Raw genomic sequence first — 27,199 nt, 5'->3', positions numbered from 1 at the left:
CTCAGTCTTAATGGAAAAATTGCATTTAAGGCCATTAATTTCAATTTTCTTTCCACTTTCATAATTTAAATGACCAAGAGAATTTTTAATAACAATTACACACAGGTTGACATTTGAGGGAGTTTAAAAGTAAAATGGATCACTCCCTTCTATCTCTCTGAAATCTTTTTATTTTTTAATAAAATACTTAAGTGCTGTTTTAGTTCTTGATGATGGTGCCAACTCTCTCTTCCAGTGTAATTTACTGATGAAAACTTCTGGTGGAACTTCTGAAACTGACCCGTTAATCCAATCCTTGTACTTTAATAGACTCTTAGGGCATTGCTCCTGTATTAAAAGCCAGGAGGATGTCAGTGTGTTGGGGAAGGCAGAGTGAAGAAAAAAGGGCTGGTTAGAAATGATCTTCCACAGCTAATAGATGTTAACAGGGCTGCATTCAAGATGTTAAAGGACTAAAGAGCATGTGTCAGAATAAAATGGAAGAAAGGATGGACCAGTTTCTTTGCCATATTAACTAAACTTTGGGTAATGATTGAGGTGATTTGGAAAAGCTTTTCATAATGACTGTAAGTTTTGGGGTCCCTGTACATCATCTTGAATTAATGGCCATTTTATCTTTTAACTGAAGTCTTTCCACATCTTTTTAAAATCAAATGTTTTATCCCTTGTTGAATTTCAAAGTTCAAAAATAAAAAATTATTCCAGGTTTTTAACTGTCCTATGGGAATATTTATTACTGTTTTATTAGTAAATACATTCTGGGATTTTATTAAATGCTTGGTTTCTTCCCTCATGCACCCTCCTGGTTACATGACTGAATCTTGCTGTATAGGTTTTAAAAATCCTCTTGTGCTTTAGTGAAGAATACTGCAATTAATTTTCCAAAATACACAATGATAGACACAGAAAAGCAGGATCTGGCCCTGATAGTGTCTACTGAATGGGTCGCCTGAAACTCTGTCCAAGAGAGTTTTCGTAAGGTGAAAGCCTGGTAGCTGGACTCTGTTGCATCATTTCAGAGAAACAAAGTTTCATGAATGTTAACACTGCAGATCTAGACGTGCCAATGACATAAAGGCTGATGTTGTCTTAAAGGACGCTGGAGAAATTGCATTATTCTTTGGGGTTTTAATATAAAACGTTATTAATTTGAGATCTTAATGTTTGGAGTAACTTTTTCTATAGGGGAGTCTTTGGTGTCATATTTAGAGCCATGGCAATTCTCCTCTCTCACACTCTGTTCCTTGAGCCCCCAAATAGGATAGTAAGGGTTACTATCAGTAAATTAATAATATGGTTTGTATGTAGACTAGAGAAATCTACTTCCTTGACACCAGTAGAATTACACTAGATCTGTCTGCCTCTGTTGCATGGCCTGTTTAAGGAAGTGTGGAGTCTTCATTGGCCTGGTCCTATTTTGACAGGATGACATTATAGATGATGTTGACAGCTTCCTCGCTGCAGCAGAGACGCTCAAGGAAAGGGGAGCATACAAGATTTTTGTAATGGCGACCCACGGCCTGCTGTCTTCAGATGCTCCCAGGTTGATAGAAGAGTCTGCTATTGATGAAGTAAGTGTGGGCAGGATGGGCTAGCTTCAAAGTTCAGAAGCAAACCAAAATGATGAAAACTTTTCAGAAAATTCAGCCAACTTTAAAATCCCCACTGGCTTGGCTCCTAAAATATTTAATATTGATTTTTACTAATTACAATATCAATTACAAATTTCAGGAACAATACTGTGGCTGTTTGTTCCTGGCTTCACTTTTCAGTACAGATTAAGGTTTTAACATATAATTATTCCATTTTTTAAAGTCTTCATGAATACTTCAGTGATGGGTGCAGCATAATAATAAGACCCTAAGTAAAGGATTGTCAACATATGGAGATTCTCCTTAAGTGAAGAGTAGTGAGTGCATCCCCTTGTGTGTGTTTGACAGGATAAAGGCAAGGAAGGACTGTTTCTTTAGCATTCATAGATAGGTGAGTAGGTAGGCATCCAACACAATGAATAACCTTTCACAAGGCTATGATCCTGTCCATAAACAGTCACAAAAGGAGATCCTGCTTTGCATCAACCATTTAACTTTCTCGGGATCTGGAGGGAAGAACTTGCCTTTTCAGACGCTGATGTGATAGGGTGCAGATCAGAAACTGAAGGGAAAAGATCAGGGAAAAATCATTTGTACTGTGACAGTTTCTCTCTTTTTCTCTCTCTAGGTTGTTGTAACCAACACGATTCCACATGAAATACAAAAACTCCAGTGTCCCAAAATTAAGACAGTGGATATCAGTATGATCCTCTCCGAAGCCATTCGCAGAATCCATAACGGGGAGTCCATGTCTTACCTTTTCAGAAATATAGGACTAGATGATTAATCTTTTCTTTTTATTCTAAAGAAATACCAAGGGCCAAACTGGAATTGTATAGAAAACAAGCTGTGAAGCATCATGCTTACCTTAATATTTCAATGGAGTCATTTCTGTTTTGTTGTTTTTCTCGGTTTAAATTTGAAGGTAGACCAGATTTCAAGAGCTATTTTTCTTTGCAGTTTTTGAAAAAGACCCAAAAGTTTTCCAAAAAGAAAAAAAAAAAGTTGTTCTCGTTGCTTTTAGGTTAGTTGCACTATGTGTGGAAAACACACACTTGAAGCAAGAATTTAGCTCATAAACTAAACATTCCTTCCCCAAAGCTGCTTGCTACAAGTGCTTTAAAAAGTTGATAAAATGAAGTGACTGTATAATATTTGCATTTTAAAAGCCAAAAAGGTTGTACTGTTGTATGCAGTTAAGTGACATTTTGTAGAAGTGCTTTTATAGAAAAGCATATGAAATATGCACCTGTATTTATTTTCTGCAACAAAGAATAAAGATTTGTTTTGTGTGAGCTTTTTTAAAAATGTTTATTCAGAAGTTACTTGCATTTTAGAATGTGGCCCTATCAAAAATTGCCATTTGCGGGTGGTGTGATGTTGAACAAAGTTGTAAGGTTTGGTACATTTTCCTTACTAATATAAGCTGAGCGAGCATACACGTTAGGGAAGGTAATTGGCTTTATATTGTTGCTGCTTTACTGTAAAAGAACAAAGGGGGTGGGGAGGAAGGAAACAAATATTTTACCACTTTTTGGTTGAACTGCCGTACTTCACTAATTGTATAGACAAACAATAGTATGTAGTTTTATTTGGCAACAGAGGTGTGCGAGGCACTTTACAGACAAGTAGACAGGGCTCATCTATCATAAATATGTACATTATTTATTATTCACTATCATGGTATCAATTTCTGCTCCGTGTCTTGCTGTTGACCAAACTGTTTGTAACTTGGAAGGCTTGACCTTCCTTAACATCCATTACCCACACGTGTGTTTTTCACACATGCTTCGTTAGATCAGTCTGGAGCCATTCATTTGCTGAGTACGCTTTTTGAATGCTGTTTACAGGCAATGGCAAATAAATATTGTTCTGCTTCATTAGGGATGAGTCATGTCAAAAGCAATAAAATAGTGCTTCCTTGGGTTTTTTCCAGCCTGCAAGTGTGCTAGGAGGGTTGGACCAGAGACAGGCACGCAAAGCAACAGCACTGGGTTCGATCTTAGGTTTCAGGCCATTTATGTTATGGAATAGAAACACAGGCCTCTACCACTGCTTAAATCACCAAGCCCTTGAATTGTGCTGGTACCAGGAACCTTGAGTAAGTTTGGCATACTCTGGAGAGAAGATAATGGAGAGTTTATACACAGTCAGTTTAGACAATGTATGAGAGTCATGGAGCTTAAAGGACCCCACTGGTTCTGGCAAGGAGGGAATTAAGACCATAACCTCTTTGAAAACTTGATCCAGTTTTGCATATGTGTTCCCAGCTCAAACTCTTGTCTATAGTTACACAGGAATAAACTACATTGCAAGATAATTCAAGTTAGAAAGGTAAGTATTCAAAAGTTAGGAAATGCCAGAATGAAGGTTGCCTGTGCAATCTTAATTAAGCCCCCTTGTGGGTAAGCATTATAATAGTCACTAATTATATGATCACATACTGTCTTTTTTCCCCAAGGGATGGAGCATGCTCAGTCCTGTCACACACAGGCGTTGTAAGAGGCTTGAACATGCTCAGTGAGGACAATCTTCAGAGACTTGTTAAAGTCTCTACTGAGTATGTACAAACTGCATTTTTTTTTAAAAAAGCTTATAACTTGGCCAAATTTAGGTGGGTTTTCATGGGGATGGAAAAGGCACATCCGTGACATAAAGGTCACTCCTTACCGAACTTCAGGCCCCTGCTCCAAAGCACAGGAATGCTAGAACATTTGAAAGAAAAGCTCTCAAGAATTTTTTACCATGGGCAAAATATAAACATCCCTAGCCTTGTTCTCAAACAGCTGAACTGCTATGGCTGAAACTTACAAAAAACAGTCATGGAAAATATCAGCCCAAATTATTAGTATCAGAATTTAGTTTTTATTGTTTTATAATGTCCACAGATACCTGTTTATTTTAAAGCATTTTTTCCTAATTTTATTGATCTGAGTTTTCGCAGTTGTGGGAAATTACGGGGAGATCAGACCATTCGGGTCAGACAATAATGACAGTAGACATTGAGATTCAAAAAGTTCAAGCTTTAGAACTGTTAAAACACAAATTGTCAACATCACATCAAAATATACAAAGTAACTATATCCTTAAACTCACTAATAAGTTCTCAGGCATCATTTTTCTTTCTTTGCCTGTCATTTAATTATGAAGGTTATCTAAGAAGAGATTTTTTCATTGGTTTGTGTGTTTACAGTGAACTTGACATTTATCAACATTTGGTGATAAAAATCTAATCTTTCCAACCAACCAAAAATAGGGATTTATAATGGGAAGTGTCAGGCAATCCTAATAGGTGGTGCTACCAGCCCTCCTATGATAGATTTACCTGCGGTGGTAAATTTTGGATTTGGATCTGGATTTTGAGCTCCCAAGTTAGTTGTATTTGCATCTAGGGACTTGTTTTGACCAGTAAGAGGAAGAATGAGTTTGGAATCTGGGGTTTTGTTGCAGGTCAATCTCTAATTTATTATGCCTTGCAAATGGCTGCAAACAATCTTTGGCAGCGCCAGAGAGAAGTGAAAGATCATCTTTGCTGTCACTGTTTCACTCCAGCAAAGAGAGAGATGCGTTCCTAACATCAAAGGGCATGAATGAGCCTTTGCTGAGGTCAGAATTCTGTATTTGCAAGCAGTCAGTCCATCGCCTTTTGCCTTGTAAGGTATACTGAGTAGATGAGATGCAATATAAAGCCAAATTCTATTTGCTTTTAAACTTGGAAATCCCTTTGTGTCAAATATTACTGCAATCAGTGATAACCCTGTGAGGTTATCTTTCATAAGGTTGTTACCTTCTGTATTTCCTGTCCAGAAATATTTGGCAGATGTCAAAATACAGCATTGTACCTGGGTTATACTTTAACAAAAATAGATTATTAAGCAATTTAGCGGTGTTACTAGTTACACCAAGTTGACATAGTAACACTTACATGGGCTCCAAGTGTATTAATGCAGGTTATATAGTAATTGGCCAGCAAGGGTATGGCCTGTTAAAATTTAGTCCAACAGGAAGAGCACGCACACAAACATTTACAGAAGTGAGACACAAATACCCTAGGGACTTCAGTGACTATGTCAAAATGTTGGAAAGACAGGTTGATAATCTGTTCAGATGAGTAACTGCTCTACATTTTATTAATTAAACCCTAAAATATGTGATTATAATGTATAGCACTATCTTAAATAAAACGGAGTATGTTGGCTAAGCATTCAAAGCATAAAACAGTTTGATTAATAAGTGTTATTACACATTTAGGAAAGCAAGCATTTCTCTTAATAATCTTGCAGCCCTATCTATGGGCATTCCTCAGCACTAAACTATAGTCACCTATCTGAGTAATTCCTGTGCACAGCAATGCGGTAGTCAACAGTTCAGGGGAGGAAGTGAAAAATACTGTATGCATTTATGAGGCTCAAGGTGAATCAAATGGAAAGACTGGTCCTTTTAATACAGCAACTGGTATTTGGAGCCCCATCCTCTTGGGGGAAAGTAGCTGGAGTGGAGAAGAGGCACAGAAATCTAGTTGATCTGCTCTCTGAGCAGAATGGAGACGGAGTGGTGTGTGTGTGTGTCTGGCATTTATAGTGTCTTCAAGCTGCAGCTCTGTAGTAGAATTGAAGATGGCTGGAGACTGGACTTCAGGAATCTGTTAGGGTGTCTGGTCCCTTGGCTTTGTTTTGGCTGTCCCTCTTTTATGACAAAGGAATCCACAGAGTTTGACTTCCGGGCCTTGTCATCTTCAAGTGAAATTATGACACACATGAAATATGTGTGGTATTGCTTTCCTACCATGGCCAATTGCCAGGGTGTTGTGAGCGAAGAGAAGTTGTCTTTGCAGCTGCTGGTTTCACCTTTTAGCCCTTTGTGATATCAAAATTACTCCCATGGTAAATCTTACAACCACAGAATGTAATGCTGGAGGGAAATGTGTGGTCCCAGAACACAGAGCAATGTTTTCAAACTAGAGGTTCTCCACCCCCATAACATTCAGCCTATTTATTTAGGGGCTTAGCTGTTGGCACCGAAATTTGAAAATGTTGGCCTTAGCACACTTATTCTCCCACAATCATACCCTGGAGGGGATTATCTCATCAGCAGAAACGTTCCCATTGAGAAATGAGTCTTCGACAAAACGCTTGATGGTTGTTCTAGTGTCATTGCTCTTCTGGCCAGGAACCTTTCTATCTACTTTGTGTTTCAAACTTTATTGTTCTGTGGATCGCTTTGTGTGAGATGCTCTCAGAGACCTACGGCTCCCCATAGCAGCCCAAAATGTTTCATTCTGTATGTCAACGGGACCACAATGTGAGATCCAGTGATCTAAAGCTAAAGTAGGGCACGTTTAGATAAGGTCATTGCTGCTTGTAATACCTCCTTTGTTCTTTCACATAAGCTTTCCTCCTCCCCTTGGAAACCGTGAAGAAGGAGAGAATGACTAAATCTTGCTCTGCCTTGAGAAACAGCAAAGTAAAGCCCATGGTTAAATACCTGAGGAACATGCCTCCAAGATTATCGCTCTCAGGGCATCGCAATTCAAGTGGACATAAGTGGAGCCAGTTTACGTTCTGTTGATTGCAGATAGCCAGAAATCATGTTCACAGCTCAACAACTGCCTAACTCCCTGGACTTGGCTTTGGCTTCCTGGAGCTCTGAGGGGCCATATGTTAGCAAAAAGGGGGAGGGAGGCAGAAGCCAGGCTGTACTTTGACAACCCGTCTGTCCACACAAACTACTTCGCAAAGCAAAAATCCCAGCTCCGGCTTGTTTAATGATCAATTCCCACAAGCAGCTAATCAGTTACTGAGTCAGTGATTGTCTCTCTGACACTCTGCTGCTTTCTCTGGGGCTGGGCAGGGAGCAGCGGGATGATGGGCGACAATTCCACTGCTGGATCAGTTACCCCTCTGCAGCCGTTCAATGTTGCTGACGTTATTGTCATCGTGGCTTATTTTGCCTTGAACGTGGCTGTGGGGATATGGGTAAGAGGGTTTTTGTTTAATTAATTTTCCTGTTATGTACTTAAATCTTTGCAATTTCTGTCTTCTCTCTCAGGACAGGTTTCTCAGGTGCCATCTGAAAGGATCGGGAGCCTTGTTTTTGAAATCCTCATTAGTTAATTGCTTTATTTTGCTATTGCACCTTAGCAACGTGCCTTTCTGGACTTGAGCCTGCGAGGTGCTGTGGACACTTAGGTTCCACTCACTCCATCCCAAAGGTTCCCAAAGTGCTTTGCAAACTAAGGCCCTGATCCTGTAATTGGGTCCACCTGCCTGGCTTGGATTGCAAGATAAGGGTCTACACTCCTGATCCTGCAACTTAGTAGTCCTCAAACAATGAAAAAGGGCTCCTTATGTGAGTAGGGGCTGCCGGATTGGGCCCCAGACCACTCCGGTGGATCGCAGAGAGGGGCAGCTTGATTATCAGAGGGGCTGAGCACCTTCAGCTCCAAATGACTTTCAGGGGTGGCTGAGCACCTTGATAATCAGCCTGCTCCTACTTATCCTGCAGCACAACAGGGTGGAGAGAGGAAATTTTGGCCCAGGGAAAGCTACTCTTACTAAAAATGTCTTGGTTTCTCCAATCTTCTCTGAGAGACCCCAGCAAACTGCAGAAAGCTCGGTTTATCTGCATAGAAAGGGCTGAGTCAGTCCAACTAGAATTTGAATCTTGCAGCTTTCAGAACATGTGAAAAAGAAGCTTTATTTCTAATTGCGCTCATTGAGAAATGCTGTCTGAAAGATGTTCACTGGACTTGTGTGTTTAAAGTGAAGCATGTGTTTAAGTGTTTTGCAGGACTGGGGCCAGAGTACTCAGCGCCTTGCATGGCTGAGTCTTAAGAAGGCCAGGACACATGGCAGGTGTGGCCAGAGGGAGTCTGTCCAATAGATCCTACTTTAACAGACACAGATGCATTTGCAAATGTTTTTACCGCCCCTACATAATCCTTAACGGGAAATAATTGTTTCTATTTTTATGATGCTAACTGTTCAGCGAGACACGAGGTGAGGCCAAGTTAGAGCAGAACAGTGTCTCCTGTATGAGAACAAATTGAACAGCCTGTTCTACCTGTCTGGGGTCTGATATGTTTGTTAATCAATCCACACACACACACATGCCCTCAGTAGGAGGATCTATGGCTCATGAAAGCACACCCCTCTCCCACTTGAGCTAAAGGAGAAGCTCTGTTAGTTGTGGTAGTATTAGGGGCCCGCTCTAACATCCGTTTCAGTCCATAGGAGGACTCCTGTTGACTTTCCGGGGTGTTGAATCAAACCTCTGCCCAGGCAGGGTTCTCAGCCTCTGTTGGCCTCCAGCCATTGGATGTGAGCAGGGCTGAGTACATCCATGGTAGGATGGTGGTACATCCAGGCCAAGTCTTTCTGCTCAGCACTGAGGCTGAATATGACAGTCCTCTATGATTCCATGGCCACTCTTGCCTGATTGGCTCTATCCTGCTCAAGGAGCTGCCACAGCTGTCATATAGTCCTATGGCCTAGTAGCTCGTGCACTCGACTTGGACTCAGGAGACCTGGGTTCCAGAGCCTGCTCTAGCGTTTTTCCTCAGTTTTCCCATCTGTAAAATAGGGATAATGATGCTGCCCTTGTGTGTAAAGCTCTTTGCAATGTACTTATGAATAGCTCTAGATAAGAGCTAGGTGGTGGTGTTATAATCATCCCTCCGTCACATGGCTCTTGCTAGCCATCCAAAGGCTCCTGCCCCTTGGTTGCTCTCCAGGATGGGTTTACGAGAGCAGGGCTGCTTTCTTTCCATGCTGATCTCCTTTTCTTCTCAGTCCTCATGCAGGGTGAATAGAAACACGCTCAGTGGCTACTTCCTTGCTGGCAGGAGCATGGCGTGGTGGCCTGTAAGTAGATGCCATCTCTCTCTCTCTCTCCCTTGCTCTAGCTTCTCTTCTGTCCCTTTATGCAGGACAGTTCCCAGCAGTCGGGTCTCACTCTTGGAGGTCTGTTGCAGAGCCATTGCCCCTATGAAAAGGAGGGAAGCGGGGTCTCTGGAGCAGTGGTGGCCCATGCTGTATCAACCCACCAACACCTCCAGTGCCCAGGGAGATGGAGCTAATCTTATCACTCTTCATATATCAGGGAGTTGCAATCTTCTGCTGGGTGTAGCTGCCTCAGTACCTGGCTTGCCACATGGGGTATCTCTTGTAATACACTCAGTTCAAACACCTTGCGATGAATCACCAGGCATCTCAGATCATGCCCCATGATGCATAACACAGGAACACACTGGATTCCCACCCAGGAGGCAGCCAGCATCAGCCCGCCCCTGCCTGACTTGGAGCTACGTCTCATTTCTCCAGTGGTGGGGTCCCTCTTTGCTGCTGCCCCTCTGAAGATCTGTGATCTGTTGGGTCCTGCCAACCAGGACTCAGACCCCAGATCAATGGGATCTGTGCTTAACCTACCACTGCTCGGATGGCTTGGGGGGATCCAAGCCCCATGGTCTCCTATGAGATTTCCCCGTAGCCCAGTCTAAGCTTGGGTAGGGCCATTTGGAGCAGCAGGATCTGAATTCTGTCCCTGCTATTTCCAAGCAGCCGTGCCTGGTTATGACAGCAGTGTGGTGACTCCCGCAAAGTCATAGGTGGCCCCAGATTTGTTACAACCAATATATTCATTCTGCAGTTCGTTCTTGTCTAGAAGTGCAGGTTAGCTGATCCCCTTCCCCGTTCCCCTTCCTTACGGCTCAGGTCTGGGCAGCATTGCCCAGTAATGGCATTTCTGCACTGTGGCAAATGCAACGACATGTGATTCTCTGACAAGTGGAAAAGAGGAAAAGAATGAGGAAAAGAAAGCCCTGGGCTCCCAAATGCCTCCCAACAACAAGAAATTCGGTTAGCAGCCTTGTGAATGAGCACTTCCCAGGGCGCCTCTTCTAGCCCATGGGCCCTTTAAAACTGGAAGCTGTAATTGCACATCCCAGGCCTGCTGACTACAGGAAATCATACAAGTTTTCCTGGCTCTTAGGCAGAGGAGCAGATGCTCCTAGGAGCTGTCTGGGCTCTGAGGAAGGGAAGATCTGGACACAAGGGCTAGATGAGACCCTGAGGGGCAATGAGATTGCTTGAGTGGCTGTGTGTTGTTTTGGATCCTTGCTTCTAAGGCAATAGAGCAAAGCCCTGAGCAAAGGAGCTGGAATGGTGCCCTTGTTTGGAGCACGGCTTTGTCTTCTTCGGCTGGTGGATCAGCCCCTCCAGCTTACGTGGAGACGCCTCGTGGCCAAGCTGGCTCCTTGCAGTCTGCTGGGCGCTGCAGCCTGCTCTTTGCCATCCAGGTGAACCTCGTTTGAAACCTGTTCAGCTAACACGGGTTCCTTTGGCAGCATAGATGGAGCCACTCTGTTCTGCTTCAAAAAGCAGGTACTTGCTGTTGCCTGATTTTTAGGGGATTCATATTCTTGTTTATGTAATATGGGTTACAGGCTCACCTATTGATCTGATCAGAAGATAATAAGGTTCTTGTCCCAGAATCATGGATGTATGACTCAGCTGAGAACCAAATTCAGCCTTGCAGATTTTTCTGGAGATAAATGGAATAATAATCAAATGGAAAAGTAATCAATCAGAATGACAAAGGAAATAATATTGTCCTAGAGATACATGTGGTATTATACACCATAAAACTTCCTAGATTAACACTCACCCTTCCTTGGTAACCTGGTGGTAAGAGACGAAGGATCAGCCTCGCCTTTGGCATGCCAAGAGAGTCTGATGGTCCAAGTTCCTCAATTCTTGATTGGGAGGTGCAGAACTAAGGAGAAGCTAGAGAGCTGAAAGACTATAGAAGCTAAAACTAATCAACTAATTAACATGATGGTTTGCTTGTGTTATTGAGCCTGACCACTATGTGCCCACCTTCCGTGTCCAAACTTAATCTCCTCACCCACAAAATATCGGGGTATGCTTACACTCTAGGCTGGCATGTTCATACCTATTAATGACCATTAGCTCATCCTCACATCTCTCATTTCTGACCTAACCGGTTATTTCCACGTTCTTTGTGGTGTACTTGCTGAGCTTAAAGAGGCCATAACTTAGGTAGCCATCTATCTATGCCAAAAGTCTAACTTGCTTTAACTCATCCTCACTTTCCTAGGCTAAAGGCCGCGAACACATGTATGCTAACTTGCTTTAGCTCAACATACAGGATGTGGCCTGTAGGGTCCTTGCGGTATGGCCAAAAATGCTGTAGCCCAAATCCATAAATCTATTAAAACAAACAATCAAGCCCATAAGGGAAGATATATAAGCAAGCAGGCAGGCTAGCCCTATGGGATACGTAGCAAAGATGTTGTTGCCTAGCTAAACTGTGCCTGCTCATGGCGCCTCCTCGCTTTTGGCCTGCAGATTGGAGCCTCCCTCTTTGCCAGCAGTGAAGGATCAGGGCTCTTTATTGGACTGGCTGGGACTGGAGCTGCTGGGGGAATTGCAGTCGCTGGCTTTGAATGGAATGTGAGTCACTTTGCCTTATTAAGCTAATCAGTCACTGGAGCCAGCAGGGACAGACAAAGCCTTACCCAGCTAATGGGGCATGGACATAACCCCGTTAGGGCTGACGGGGAAATATGTGTAAGCCATGCTAAGCTCTCTGTATCCCATTATAGGCGGGACCACATATAGATGTTCAGGAGCCTACTGATGTACTTGGTGCTTTAGTTCATGCCCTAGGAGCTCATGCTTCCAGATCCAGAGATCCCAAGTCCAACCCCTGCAGATGTCCCGACCGCGGATGTTATGGCAAATTGATAGACCAGAAACAGGCTCCCTGGTTTTCCAAGCATTTCTCCAGAAGGGGGTTGGGCTCTGCATTAAAGTAAGGCGTTAAAATGAAATCTCTGGTCATCTGGGGAGTCGGCAATGCCAGGTGCTAAGTGCTGAGATGGGGAGTGTCCATAGGGGAGTTCTGTATCCCACCCTCAGACACACCCATGCTCCACGGAGCCCATGGAGATCAGAGTGTGCATCTCAGGGCAGGGCTGGGCCCAGCTTGGGCCTCCTGCATGGGACCCAGTGACATTGCTAATATTAAGCTGGAGGCCCTGCTGCGGACAGAACAGTGATTTATCAGACTGTGCTGTGCCTCTGCTTCTCCGTAGGCTACTTATGTCCTGCTGGCGTTGGCCTGGGTGTTTGTACCAGTCTACATCTCCTCGGGGGTAAGTACCGTCGGAGTCTACCAGACACAGCCGGACAGCCCCACTTTCATAGCCATTACCAGATACTGTCACTGACTGGCTGCGACTCAGGGCAGGATCTGTGGAAACCCTAACCCTGGGTGAACTCTGCTGTCTTTGCCCAATCCTGTGTGAAATAGACCCCACCAGCCTGCAGGATGGGGTCCATGACACACACCTGGGCGGTTCTGATTCCACCCAGGGGAGAGCAGTGGGGTATGTGCGTGTGCACATGTGGCATGGTTCCTTGGTTGCAAACGGTGATTCCTCACTGAGGTGGTATTAGCCATGTTCCTATTTCTGATTATATTGATACTAACAATGACTCTGTAGTGGTGCCTGCAGTGAAATCAGGCCTCCCACTTGTAAGCCGAGCTCAGTTCCTAGACTCATTGGTTCATTTCAGGATCTTAGAGGCTGAGGGGCTTTTATAGCTTTGGCAAGGGGTATAAGACCCTAGACAGACTGGCTTTGTGTAGGGCCCTACGAGAAGCCAGAGGGCTTGGTCCTAGCTATCTCCCTCCCTGCCTGGCACCAAGCCCCACTCCTAGACCCATCACCTGCCTGCTGGCGTCCTTTGGAGTGCAGCGTGTGCCTGCATGCTGGGTGGCATGTGTCCTTTGTGGAGGTGAAAGCTATGTTTGCCTGAGGCTGCTAGGCTCCCCACAAAGCCCCCTTCCCCGTCCCGCTCTGGGTTAAGAGGGAGTGCAGCCATTCCTGGGCTCCGTTCGGCAAGGGGAGGTGTCACTCGGTCCCTCAGGCACAGAGCTCCCATTAGCCATGCTGGTGTTTCCCCATTCTGACTTGGGCTGCAGCTGCCTTTGGCAGGGGGCTGCCATGCCATGCAGTGACCCTGGGTCGTACCTCATCTCTACCTCTCAGATTGTCACCATGCCGGAGTATCTCCAGAGACGGTTTGGAGGGGAGAGAATCCGGATGTACCTCTCAGTCCTGTCACTCCTGCTCTCCATCTTCACCAAAATATCGGTGAGTAGCCAGGACTCTGTATTGCACTGAGGGCTCTGAAACACTGGGTGTCCTAGAAGGCATCTGTCTGGCGCTCTCTGTCACTGAACACCTGGGCAAAAGCCATGCAAACAGTCAAACCTGTCCAGGAGGGGTTTGGCTGCTTTGATGGTGTTTAGGGATTTGATTTCCAGCCAGTAGAGAGTTAACTCTGTACTCAGGCCTCTGAGGGAGAGCAAGGCTCTGGGAGGGAGCCCAGGGGACGCTATAAAAGCAGCTGTTGGAGGTCATGGAGGACGCAGAGCTGAACACGCAGGAGTTAGAAGAGTTGGGAACCAGTGGGGGGTTGTCTGTACACCAACAATTAGGCCAGGTCTACACTAAAAAGTTAAGTCGACCCAGCTGATGTAGACAGCGCTAGGTTGATGGAAGAATTCTTTTGTGGACCTAACTACTGCATCTCGGAGAGACACGTTAACTGCTGGCAGAGCTGCTCTCGTCACTAAGCGAGTGGCTACACTGAAGCGCTCCACTCGAGTTACTGCACTGGAGTGAGCCCAGCGGGAATGGGAGTAACTAGCCTGGCACCACACTCCTCTGGCTCCTCTGGGCGATGGGATGAGCAGAATGATTGGCTTAGCGGCTGAGGAGTTCTACCTCAAGGTGCTGTGTCCCCACCGCATCGCTAGCTCTGGAGCAGAGGTTCCCAAACGTTTCTTGTTGCGTCCTGCCTTCCAAATCTACCAGCGGCCCCGTACCCCTACCCCTCTCATCACTGACACGTTGTATGTTCTTCTTCACGCTTCCTGTCTTGAGCCATCGGTCCATATTTCACTGTTAGGTGCGTACGCATATAGTGATAGTGTGCTGTGTATATTATCGAATCCCACCCCCTAAGTTCTGAGTTCAGATTGGACGGGTGCTGGGCCCCTGAACCCGCGCTATACAGTGATTGGATGGGAGGGCTCCATATGTCAGCGTCTGCGTGTCTCTGTGTTCTCATTGGTACATCTTGAAGTAAATTAACTACCGTATTTTATATAACCAATTCTCACAGAATTGTAAAGCATCGTCTTGAGTCGCCTATTATGAAAATACAATAAATAAAATAATAAATCCACCATTACACATTTCCTCCCGCGTACCTCCCAGAGATGTCTCACGTGCCCCCAGCGGGACACGTACCGCAGTTTGGGGACCACTAATCTTGAGTCAGACGCACTCTGAGCTTCAATCCATCTTCATGGGCCAGCTAGCTTGAGCTCAAAGCACCACTTAACACGAGCTAGAGATTTTTGTGTGTGGACAGAGTTTGGGTTGGGGCAACACTCGCGTCATACTTTGACCTAGCCCTGTAGTGATGACCAGCCCTTAGAAGACGCTCAGTGCTAATAACTAGGACACTTTGTCTTCCAAATGAGAGGCACATTTGTGATGCTGTGGAGAGACTGACGGATAGAGATCACGATGCCGAACCCACAACATGCTCAGCGCTAACTTGCCCATTCTTGGCAGCCTCAGCAAAGAGGGAAATGGGACTGGGGAACTGAATCCCCCTCTCCCTTGCCTGTCACTTCTCAAGCAGCGATGCTTCCTGCTCGTCTGGTGGAAAAATGTAGCTGTGAATGTCAAATGTAGTAGGGAAGAAACCAACAGGGCTCAGTGGGAATTAATCTAAATACCTGTAGAGTTTAATTAAGAACAAGATCCTTGCCCTGGGGTTTTGGAATCCTCCCATAAAATTGAGTTGCAGGGAGAGGGAGCTTTATTGCATTCCACTGGAGGGTCCCAACACCTGCAGGAAGTGTCTGATTCCCACAGGGTGGGTATAGCTGAGTCCTGGCCTTATTCAGGGTTTCTAGACCCTCACAGAACTTCCTCTCTTCATCCTCCTGGGCTGCTCGATGTGTTGTGAGTTTCTTGGGTGTAAACTGACCTGTAATCCAATGACATCAGCCTGGAGCATTGCACCCAGGGGCCAGGCCTAAGGTGCAGAGTAGAGTTGCCTGTTTTGGTTGGATGTATTCCTGACATAATCTTTCATTCCTGGAGACTCTAGGTCGATCCTGGAAGGTTGGCAACCTTACTGCAGAGTGACCTGGGACTGCAGGCAGTGAGGGGTGACCCAGATCTGAGCCACATCCATCCTGCACCCCCCCAGAGAGGAAACAAATAGCCCAGGTGCAGAATGGAGGAAGAAATGTGCTGTAGGGCAGTGGTTCCCAAACTGGGGTTCACGAAACATTACAGGGGGTTCTCGGGGACGAAAGTCTCTCATGGTGGTCAGAGCTGTCCCTAGGGACCTTGGGCAGCCCGGGGCGGGCAGCCCGGAGCCCCTGGACTTCCAAGCGCTAAGCAGATCAAAGCAAGCATATCTATCACACTGAGGAGATTTAAACTTGAAGACTCCTTATAAGACCTGGAAAGGGAGGTGGATATTTTTTGCTGTTTTTAAAATTCGATAGGCAGCTAGTGGTGTTTTTTAAATTATTATGAAGAACAAGTTTCAGCTTTGTTGCAACGTGTGTTATTTGCCTGGACTGCTCAAGACCTGAACGCTTGTGTAGGAGGGACTGTGAGTTGGCTTCTTAAATCCCTTCATGCTGTTTCACATCTGATTTCATTCCCTGATGAAACCTAGGAGCCTGGTCTTATAACAGGCTTATTCCAAGTGATACAAGCTACGAAAGTGAGCTCTTGGAAGAGTGTTGCCTTTTTCATAATGTAATAAAAATACTGTAATGATTAATAATAATAATAGTGTGTAATAAGCATGTCATAAAAACAAATGTTATATTTCCAGGATCACTGCTTTTATAATTTATACTCTGGGAAAGGAGAAAATCCCTGGAAATATTCATTTTTAGGAGGGGGTTCACGAGACTTGACATTTTAGTGAAAGGGGTTCACAGGTTGTTAAAGTTTGGGAACCACTGCTCTAGGGGGACAATCCTGCATGGCCTGCTGGGATAGGGATTGGATGATCTAATGCCTGGATCTGACGAGGTCTTGGCATGTGCACAGGTGAAACAAGAAGCAACTCGCTCGTGGTAACACAACCTTGCAGGATCTGTGAAGCACTGTACCAAGGGATGTTAATAGTGAAATGTAGCTATTGCCCCACCAGAGGGCGCTCACAACCAGTTCACGCTTGTGCCTGGTCTGTGTAGTGTTGCCAACCCTCCAGGCTTGTCCTGGAGTCTCCAGGCATTAAAGATTAATCTTTAATTAAAATGATGTCATGTGATGAAACCTCCAGGGATATGTCCACCCAAAACTGGCAACCCTAGCTCTGTGTGTTCTGCCACTCCGAGCTGGGTGGTGACTGCTGCCCCATTCTCTGCCCACGTGGCATTTCCCAACACTGCCGCGGCTTTCCTCCAAAAAGGTTCATTCCCTGGATTTGCTTCCAGCAGCCCCAGCCTCGGCCCCAGAGCCCCCCCAGCTGCGGCCCCCTTACCCTTGTCCTCCATCTCCTGGTGGGGGGCCGGGGCGAGGAGGCGCAGACAGGGGCGCAACCCTCAAAAGTCTGGGGACCGCTGCTCTAGGCGGACTGATGGCGGAGCTGGATATAGTCATGATAACAGACAGGCCTTTGGTAGGGAGTCCTGGCCTGGAGGGACGAGAGGTTCGTGTGCTAGCCTACTGCGCATCCCAGTGAGAACTGGCTCCACATGCCGAAGTTCTTGAATCGGGCAGAGGCGTGATAGCCTTGGAAGGACTCGTTTGCCATGGGAGCCGAGCACCTTCAAGTCCTGTTGTGACCTGTCAGGCAGATCTCCAGGTGTGCTGTTTCCCTGGTTCTGGGAGCTGAACATATGTTTTCCTTGTGCCCCGGGGTGGGGGTGGGGGGCACACCATAGTTTGGGACCTGACAGTTCTGCAGAGTGGCCCACAGCTGCACGTGTATTGTGAGGGATCACAGCCTGAGTCTGAAAACGTGTGGCCTGTTTCAGAGCTGTGGTGTGGCAAACTCTGAGGGCCACGTGAAATACAGGAGGTACTTCAGCTTGTAAGACTGGGATATCTGAGTTAATTTGATCCTGCCTTTATCTGACACAGCCATTCGGCCTTTCCCATGGGAAACAGCTGTTTTCAGAGGTTCAGCTTCTGCCCACTAATGTCTGTCGTGGGCTGAAAATCAGCCGGCATCAGGAGTAACGTTGAAGAAATGCAAGTATGGAATCCCCATTATTTGACAGCTAGCACTGTGTGACAGAGTGGCAGAGTTGCCCTCTCTTCCCTGGTCCTCTTTCCCACTGGGGGCCTAGCTAGTTGCTAGGATGCTTCTTTGATTTGCCTGGCTTCCCTTGGATTTGGATCGCAAATATCTAATTGTGCAGCTTGTAATGGCTGTTGACCTACACATTCATTCCTGGATGTGAAGGTCAGAAAGGACGGTTGCGATCATCTGGTCTGACCTGCATGGCACAGGCTGGAGGATTCCAAAGAAGATGAACTTTGCACCTTCAAGTCACTCATTGTGTTCTCCCTGCCGGGCACAGATTATATCTTGAAAGCTTTGCTGTTATTCTGGTGTTTCTCTCCACGCCTGGGCTTGGTGTCTCAAGCCCTGAGAGTCGCTCCCCACCATGTGTCTCTTCTTTGCTAAAGCTTTAGCTCCTCAAAGATCTATTGTCCCTGCATTCCACCACGGTTGGGCATTGTGATTTCTGGTGAGTCTCAGCTGGTCTCTGGCTCACGCAGAATGCATTTATAAAGGAACTCACCTAGACCAGGAGATTACACTGGCTGCTTGTGTAACCCGCCCACCTCCTGGGTGTGGGGGTCTGTCCCATCTAGTGGCACCAAGACCACTTAGAGAGAGAGAGAGATTAATGAGTCTGCTCTACAGCCTTAGCTAACAGCCAGTTGGCTTTTAGCTCATGCGGTAGAGGCTCATGCACTAAGCTCCAGAGGTCCCCAGTTCAATCCTGCCCGTCACACGGGCTCCATTCCTGGTGCATTTGGATCCAATAGTTGTTGCCAGCCGTACGTTGGGATGAATGTTTGCAAGCACACAGGGACAAACTGATCCAGTGTCCTACATGGACTGCTGCGGGATGCTTTAGAGGAATGCACCCAGCTAAGCAATGCTTTAGAGGAATGCACCCAGCTAACCTACAATGCACCCAGCTAAGCAATTCTATCCCACGGGGGAAATTTCTTCCTGCCCCAGCTGGTGCCCTGAGCATGAAGGTCAAGAGCTCTATAGTGATTTTCCTAGCTAGCACGTGCTGTTCTCGTGCATACGTCTGGAACACCCTGCACCGCAAAGCTGAGAAGCAGTGTCCCCAGCACTCCCTTTTCCCAGCAAAACAGCCCCTCGTGCTCTTGTACCTACCACATATGGGCCCACAGCTCTTATTCTGGCACAGCGTCTGTGTGGGGAAGTGAGCCCTGCTGAGCGCTGCGATCAAAACCAGTGTCACGCCCACTAAGAGTGTGTCTTTGTCTCCCCCTAGTGGCTGGTCCACCGAAGACCGTGGTTTTCAACCTGGGGTCCATGGACCCCGGGGGTACGCAGACTATCTCCGAGATTTCCAAAGGGGGCTGCACCTTCATTTGAAACTTTTTAGGGGTCTACAAATGAAAAGAGGTTGAACACCCCTGACCTAAGAGATATATAAGGCTGCTGCTACTTCACCATCCAAGGGATTGTCTTTTAGCTCAAGCGGTAGAAGCTGATGCTCTTCGTGCTGCAGTGTGGCAGGTTCAAATCCTACTGCCAACTCAAGTGGGGTGTTAGACTTCAAGCACTCAGGATGGGCTTCCCAGGGGTCTTTGTCCCCAGCTAGTAGATGGCATCCTAGAAGAATATACTGGAGCACCCTATCTGGGCTGGGCAGCACACTGTGGGTATCAGCCTGCTTTAAAGATCATGTATGGTCCCTAGCTGCTGCATTCCAGCGACGTCCTGGCTTCACCAGGGTCACAGGGTTCACCCCATTAAATCAAAACCCTGCCTTGCGCCTGTTTTCTCTCTTGTGCAGTGCTGACAGCATTGGGTAAGAGCCAGCTTCCAAGTGAGGTCACTCATGGGTGCAGGGAATGGCAAGCCTCCTGCCAAGGCCGTAGGGCCTGACTTCAAAGGCTTTGCCCTGCTTTTACAATGGAATTGACTTGTCTCGTGGATGGTTCAGGCCTGCTTTTAATGAGCTTGTTTTTGTCTTTGGGACGTCTTATTAACAAGTCACATGTTCTCTCATTGTTTGCCACCCTAGCAAAATTACAAAGCAGGCGGAGATGCCATGGCCTCTTCAGAGCCAGGAATTAAAGGCATTTGCACCAAGTGTAGCTGGCAGCAAACATTGTGAGACCTTAAGGAACCTAGGAGGAACAGTTATGAAATCTGCTCTCCAAGGATGGGTCCTACCAGCCGGGCGAGGGGGGAAAAGTGGAGGCTTGCTGGGGTGGGGTCGTTCCCAGGAATGGCAGCTTAGAAGCTGGCAAGTGCTGACATGAAAGACGGTAAATCATTCTGGAGAAGAACATTGGGAGCTCCAGGGAATGTGACGGACAATGGCCCCTTTTAATCCCAGCTCCATGCTGGGATGGAACTGTGGTTGGCGGAAGCTGATGGTTCTTCATGCTCCTACCAATGGAGAATGACCCCCTAAATTAATAATACCTTGTGCTGGGACTAGTAGCTTAGGGGAGCGTGACCGGCATCCCAAGCCTTCCCCCTTAGAGTCTCAGGGTGGAGCACAGCCCTGGGTATCATTATTATTGTTATTGATGAGTTTCTGCTGGTCTCTGACCATTGCAGTGGAATTGCCTAGTCCAGGAGATGATGCTGGCATCTGGTGCCATTCCTGGGGGGCTGGATAAGATAGCTGACCCAAAGTCCTATTAGGGCTTAGTTGCGGCTTCAGCCATGTGTTCTCTGTAGAAAGGTGCCCACATCAAGCGCAGCCAGTATTCAGTGCCACCCCCCCTTGCCAGCAGCAGCAGAGAATCCAAGATCTTAATGGACCCTAGGTACTAACCTGGCCTCTCCTTTAGAGATGGCCTGGCCAAAATGGAGGCAAATTCATAACCTAGCTAGAACATTAACTAAAACACTGACCATAAATGGGCCACAGCCTCATCTGGTGTAAATCAGCAGAGCGTGATTGACTCCAGCACAGCTCGGTGGACGTCAGCTGAAGTTCTGGCCCCAGCCTGGGCGTTACATCATACAGTCATTAATTACGAACTGCACAGCTCTTCGTTAAAAAGAGTCAAATGTTTTGTTCAGTTAGGGGACAATCATGGTTCCCTTCCCTGAGGCTCTTGGCTGCTGTAGAAGGCTGCAGTAATGGCCATGGTGGGACTCCTTGGCAGACTGATGGGAGGATTCCTTCTTGCTTACCCCCATGCCCTTGGGATGCTGCAGAGAGAGATCCGCAATGCAAAGCCCAATTGCTTGAGCTGGGCACCGGTGCGGGGTCTGTGTCTTAGGCACCGAGAGCAGCAACAGCTCACATATCTCCAGCAGGGATGGAGCCTGGCAGGTCCAGCCAGGGGGCTGATTCCATGCAGCTCGGCAGAACGTGCTGTGGACACTCTTTGGAAGATTAGAGAACAGCGCGGGTCCCTCCCGTGTCCTGGCTGGCTGGCTCCTGGGAATGTTAGACAGGGCTGGTTCATTCTCGTCACCCAGTGTGAGGCTGGGCCCACGTGGCTGCGGTTTGCACCTCGCCCTCAGAGAAGCCTTGGCCTTGAGCTTGATGAGCTAGATCTTGCCCTCGGTTCCACCCGCACAGCCCAGCCGCTAATCCCATGGAGAACGTGGATGCCCCGCTTTGCTGAGCTGAGCATGACGCAGCTCTGCTGCGTGGATTGGACTGCACCCCAGCACCATGTGTAGCCGGGACCCTCCTGATTAAATTGGCAGGCGTCCCACCAGCTCGCAGAATATCCACAGGCTGCATTCGTGAAGCTCCCATGGGGCTGAGTCTTACCAAGTCCTCCTCTTCTCCTGAACTTGTCAAGTCCCTTGTTAATCTGGGACTCTTCCAGTAACGTCTGTTGGGCCAGTCCAGCTCCCACTGAAATACTGCAGGCATGTTGGGGGGATCCTGCTGGCGAAGGAATGACTCCTGCACCCGGGTTCTGTATTGCAGAGGAAGGTGCTACAATCCCCCGTGACCTGCGGAGCTTGGGGCTCTTCCTGCTCCTTCCACCATCCTGTCTGCATTTCTGGGACAACTTCTCCTTCCTCCTTCCCTTGCTCCAAACAGAAGGCACTGCCCCTCTCAGGCCAGAAGCTGAGATCCTGGCGTGGAAGGTGCTATAGAAAGTGTGTGAGGGGTTAGGGTATGAATTATTATATTTAGCCCTTTCCTCTGTCGATCTCAGTGCTTTCTCAGGCTGGGTGAGCGAGTGTGGTTATCCATGTTGTACTCACAGGGAAACTCACTTGCCCAAGGTCATCCAGCAGGGACTGGAATAAAGGCCAGTTCTCTTGGCCCCTTGTTTGCTGCCTCCCAGGGCCAGTCTGGTCTGGGACCAAGTTTCATCCTGGAAAGGGTCTTTTACTAATAACCACCTCTCGCCCTTTGTCAGCAGGTCTTCCTGTGACCTCTCTGAAAGGCTCTGCTTTGGAAGCCTGACTAACTGGGGGCTGGCACAAGGAGATATAAACTACACATCCTGCACCAGCCTGGCAGCCCTAAGAACTCAGGCTGACTTTCACCCGAAAAGGGCTGAGATCCTTAGCTGGGGTAAATGAGTGTCCGTGGAGTTGGGCTGATTTGCACCAGCTGAGGATCTGGCCCTACATTTTTAACTAACCTCCCACTTATCTTTCCATGCATGCTCTCCGCTGGGCAATGGAAAGTCTCCCATGGTTGGCCATTTGTTTGGGTCCTTCCGTCCAAGTCCTATGGAGCCGCATGATTCGAACAGAGTGTGACGCCAGGAATGAGCTGAGCCCAGCGTGGTTTGTGAGAACCCGTGTAACTCTGGGCCAGCCCCCTGTGTTCCCTTTCCCGTCGCTGCTGGGTATTTAGAGAGTTGGGCCAAGTCCCCTGTGAGTCCGGCCAAGTCCCCTGTGAGTCCAGCCAAGTGCAGGGTCTGTGATGCTGAAACCACTTGTGATGGTCCAGTCTTCTGACCAGCTGTGATGCCACAAATGAATGAGGCTCGGCTGGACGGTGCCCTGGAGAGAGCTCTCCATGTGGGTGGGCAGGCCTCTCCCAGGTGTCCTAGCAGAGCTGCAGGGCTGGGGTTCCTCAAGGCATCTTGCTGCAATCTCATAGCAACATCTCCTCCTTGTGCTCCAGAAGCTGGTCTCGCAGAACCCCTGGTGTGTGTTAGAATGGCTCCTTTGGCTGATCTCAGCGTACACCCAACCCTGGCGGCTGCAAATCTGGTGTGGTGGCTAGAGCAGGGGACTGGGAGTCAGGGTTGCTGGGTTCGATCCCTCACTTTGCTACTCTTTGCTGCCCAACTGCAAGCAATGCCCATCGCCGCTGAGTGCCTCAGTTTCTCCATCTGTCAAATGGATATAATCCTTAATTAGCTTTGTGGGGGGTTGAGCTTATTTTGGCTCTAAGATCCTTGGATAAGAGGTGCTATAGAAATACAGACCTAGTGATTCCTCTAGTGTTTGCACTCAGCCTGTTTGCTCCTCTCCTGGCGTGGATCCTATCTGTGGTATGCTTGGCAAGAGATTCCCGCCCCCTGCCCAGTGCCGTTTGCCCATGTGAACGCCCCAGCTCGTGGCCCACCGTCCCACTGGGGATGGCCCAAAGCTCAGACAGGGTCAGCGTCCCACTCCCGCTGGCGGGGAGCGGGGCTCTGGGAAATGGCTTGGCAGGCTTTTCAAAGGTGGCAGCGGCTGCCAAGGGAACAAATCCAGTCAAGCAGAGAGGGATAGACCGGCCCTCCGCCCTTGCTGCACGTGTCACGTGTGCCCGCTGGCCTGCCGAAGGGTGGCAGAGACGGCAGATGAGTTTGCTGAGTAGACAGAAAACAGGAACCGAGGGGAAGAGCTGAGCTGCGGCGCAAAGCTCCTGCTGGCTCTGGATTTGGGGGCTCCCCTCCAGCCGTCTCTAGGTTCAGGGTCTATGGGGGGGTCTGGATGCTGCACAGCCCCTGCGGCACCCTGCCTCCATGGGGGAGAACAACTCCTGTGTGTTTCCTGGGCTCCATTTCCTCCTGGGGGCTGTGCCCTCTTCCACTCTGCCTCCGGCTCTCCCCAGCCACCACGGCCTCTCTTTGGGACCGGCCCGATGGTGGATGTTGCAGAGATGAGGCAGCTTAATGGCCTTTCATGGCAGAACTGAGTGCCTGGCCCGGGGACTGGGAGCAGCCCGCCCCTCTTGTCCGCCTGGTCCGTCCTCTCCTTGGTGCTGCGCCAAGTTCGCTGCCTTCCAGGCATGGGCGTGCCCCAGGTGAGAGACTCCAAGGTGTTGGGGCTCTGTGCCATTGTGCGTCCTATCAGCGGTTCAGCATAACTGGGAATTAGCATCTCTAGTTCCGAGGTAGCTGAGCTAGTGACCCCACCAGGGTCGTCTCCTCTCCCTAAAGCACCAGGGGAGAGCTCCCGCTCTGAGAGGATGACCTGCCCTTAGCCTGAAACGACAAAGATGTGAGGCAGTGGCATGGGGGACTCGGGGCTCCCGGGTTCTGCTCCTGAATCTTCTGCTGACTTGCTGCGTGACCTTGGCTGAGTCACTTGGCCGGGCCCTGCCTCAATTTCCCCACCTGGCGCTCACCTGCCTGTCAGGCTTAATGAGTGAATGTTTCTAGAGTGCTTCGAGATCCTCGGCTGAAAGTAGTGCTAGGAGGAGAGTATGCTAGTGAGGAGTTATATACCCTGGGGAGATGCTGAGTCTGGCTGGGTCCAGTTCTGCAGTGACCATCTGGCTTCTCAGCGGTAGGGTCAGCAGTGGGGCAGGGAAGAGGAGTAAATAGGTCAGTGACAGGCCTGATCCTGGCAGGTGCTGACCACCCTTAACTCTCCTTCATTCTCAAGGGACTGGGGGCATACCAGCGCCTGGCGGGATGATAATACTCCCGAGCTTTTCTATAGCACTTGTCCTCCAGAGAACCGAAAGTGCGTCACCCAGGCGTTTGGTATCATTAGCCTCGTTTTACAGCTGGGGAAACTGAGGCACGGAGCAGTCAACTGATTTGACCAAGGTGCCCCCAGCAGGCCAGCCCCAGAGCTGGGAACCGGAACCCAGGTGTCCTGAGTGCCACGCGAGTGCGCTAGCCACTAGACCACACTGCCTCCTCGTTAAGGATTAGACTCCTGCGTGAGAGCGAGAGAGGCTGGGTTGCCAGCCCTGACGACTATCCTACTCTATTTCTCTCCAAATGGGCCCACCGCGGGGAAGTGGCATTTGGAGCTTCCCTTGGCGTTGCTTGCCCAGCACGGCCCTGCAGGGCACTACTCGGGTGGGAAGGGCAGGTCAGTCCCCGGGTTAATACCAGTGGTTCTGTGCTCAGCTGAAGCGGGCTGAGACCTCCAGCTCACATCATGCAGTGCCCATGTGGGGAAGCACTTACCTCCAGTTGGGTGTATGGAAGAAGGTGCTAAGCTCTGTGGTACCCAGGTTAGCTCTGGGTAGATTGTCCCCATTCCCACCTCTCCGGGTGTTGGCAGGTCATAGCCCTGGGCCTCACCCAAACGCTGTGTTCTTTATTTCACATGCAGACAGATCTGTACTCGGGGGCCCTGTTTGTACAAGTTTGCCTGGGCTGGAACCTCTACCTCTCCACCGTCCTGATGCTGGTGGTCACGGCTCTCTACACCATCGCTGGTAAGCTGCGAAGTGTTGGAGCAGGAAGGACTCCGAGGCCGGCACTCTGCTGGGCACACAGCGCTTACGTTCTGCCCCTAGCTCCCGAAATACCTCTGGGCTCATTGGCTCGGGATTCCCTGCCCTCTGCGGCTGCACTCCTGATCACGCAGCCTTTGTGTAGGTCCAGGGAAGTCAGCAGGACGACCGGGGTGAGGGCTGCATGAGTGAGGTTCTAATGTGCAGTAACTTCCGCCCTCTCCAACATGTGCCTTGAATTCTCTCTTGTGTATACGAACGGGTGCAAACGTCCGCACACGGGGGTGGGGGGGGGGACCTATTATTAATGGCCACCATTGTGACATCCCCACATTGTGACCATCCTAAGAGGGTCCAACCCCTTATCTGAAGGGCCTTAGCGAACGCACTTCACCACCGACTTCTCCGCGTGTCGTAATCTGTCGTGCTCTTCGGCTGCAAAGAACACCAATCTCAGCTCATTCATGCCTGGAGGGGAGGTAGTAACAAGTGTTCTCCCTGTTTTACTGGTGGGCTGACCAATGGGATTTCCCCACTCATTCACGGGTAGTGAGGCTCAGGGCTGGGAGTAGAATTCATGAGTTCCTGGCGCTCACCCTGCACAGACCACCGGGTCCGATATCCTTGGCAGGCCCCTGAATTATTATCATAGAATCATAGAATACCAGGGTTGGAAGGGACCTCAGGAGGCCATCTAGTCCAACCCCCTGCTCAAAGCAGGACCAATCCCCAATTTTTGCCCCAGATCCCTAAATGGCCCCCTCAAGGATTGAACTCACAACCCTGGGTTTAGCAGGCCAATACTCAAACCACTGAGCTATCAGAGGAGGTTCCCTTCATTGTCCATGTCAGGGGAGTCACGCCAGCCCAGACAGTTTGGCTCAATCTCTTCTCTTCTGTCAGTCAAAGCAATACTCCTGCCCAGTACCTCTAAACCAGGGGTGGGCAAACTATGGCCTGCGGGCCTCATCTGGCCTGTCAGACCATTTAATCCGGCCCTCAGCTCCTGCCGGGCAGCAGGGTCGGGGGTTTGCCCCACTTCATGCGACTCCCAGGAAGCAGCCGGCATGACCCTCCTCAGGCTCCTACGTAGTACACATCCGCAGGCACCGCCCCCGCAGCTCCCATTGGCCACGGTTCCTGGCCAATGGGAGCTGCGGGGGTGGCACCTATGGAAGGGGCAGCACACAGAGCCGCCTGGCTGTATCTCAGAGCTGGAGGGAGACATGCTTCTGGGAGCTGCTTGCAATAAGCACCACCCGGAGCCTGCACCCCTGAGCCCACCCTGCTCCCCAATCCCTTGCAACAGCCCTGATCCCCCTTTCCGCCCTCCAAACCCCTCGATCCCAGTCCAGAACCCCCTCCTGCACCCCAAACCCCTCATCCCCAGCCCCACCCTGGAGCCTGCACCCCCTGCCAGAGCCCTCACACCCCTCCCCCATACCCCAACCCCCTGCCCCAGCCCTGATCCCCCTCCTGCCCTCTGAACCCCTTGGTCCCAGGCTGGAGCCTCCTCCTGCACCCCAAACACATCATCCCCAGCACCACCCCCAGAGCCCTCACCCCCCCCGCACCTCAATCCGGAGCCCCCCTCCTGCACCTTGAACTCATCATTTCGGGCCCCACCCCAGAGCCCGTATCCCCAGCCGGATCCCTCACCCACTCCCGCACCC

The 27,199-nt window shown here is 48.9% G+C and overlaps 2 protein-coding genes across 4 annotated transcripts in view; both read left to right on the top strand.

The window, feature by feature from the left end:
* PRPSAP2 (phosphoribosyl pyrophosphate synthetase associated protein 2) overlaps positions 1–2,887 on the top strand; it is a 38,085-nt gene extending 35,198 nt beyond the window's left edge. For both annotated transcript variants that reach the window (XM_048867892.2, XM_048867893.2), the window contains 2 exons: positions 1,425–1,571; positions 2,221–2,887. In XM_048867892.2, the coding sequence (XP_048723849.1) occupies positions 1,425–1,571; positions 2,221–2,379 (306 nt within the window). In that variant the 3' untranslated portion in view covers positions 2,380–2,887. The remainder of the gene's footprint in view (positions 1–1,424; positions 1,572–2,220) is intronic.
* Positions 2,888–7,405: 4,518 nt separating this feature from the next.
* SLC5A10 (solute carrier family 5 member 10) overlaps positions 7,406–27,199 on the top strand; it is an 81,205-nt gene continuing 61,411 nt past the window's right edge. The window contains exons 1-6 of one of the 2 annotated variants that reach the window (XM_048866971.2): positions 7,406–7,567; positions 9,383–9,454; positions 11,960–12,064; positions 12,709–12,768; positions 13,669–13,773; positions 25,403–25,508. In XM_048866971.2, the coding sequence (XP_048722928.2) occupies positions 7,454–7,567; positions 9,383–9,454; positions 11,960–12,064; positions 12,709–12,768; positions 13,669–13,773; positions 25,403–25,508 (562 nt within the window). In that variant the 5' untranslated portion in view covers positions 7,406–7,453. The remainder of the gene's footprint in view (positions 7,568–9,382; positions 9,455–11,959; positions 12,065–12,708; positions 12,769–13,668; positions 13,774–25,402; positions 25,509–27,199) is intronic. The other variant, XM_048866972.2, reaches the window with a different exon arrangement.

Source organism: Caretta caretta, chromosome 10 (assembly GCF_965140235.1).
Source record: "Caretta caretta isolate rCarCar2 chromosome 10, rCarCar1.hap1, whole genome shotgun sequence".
NCBI classification, from domain to species: Eukaryota; Metazoa; Chordata; order Testudines; family Cheloniidae; genus Caretta; species Caretta caretta.
This window is presented reverse-complemented; position numbering and strand designations above follow the sequence as displayed.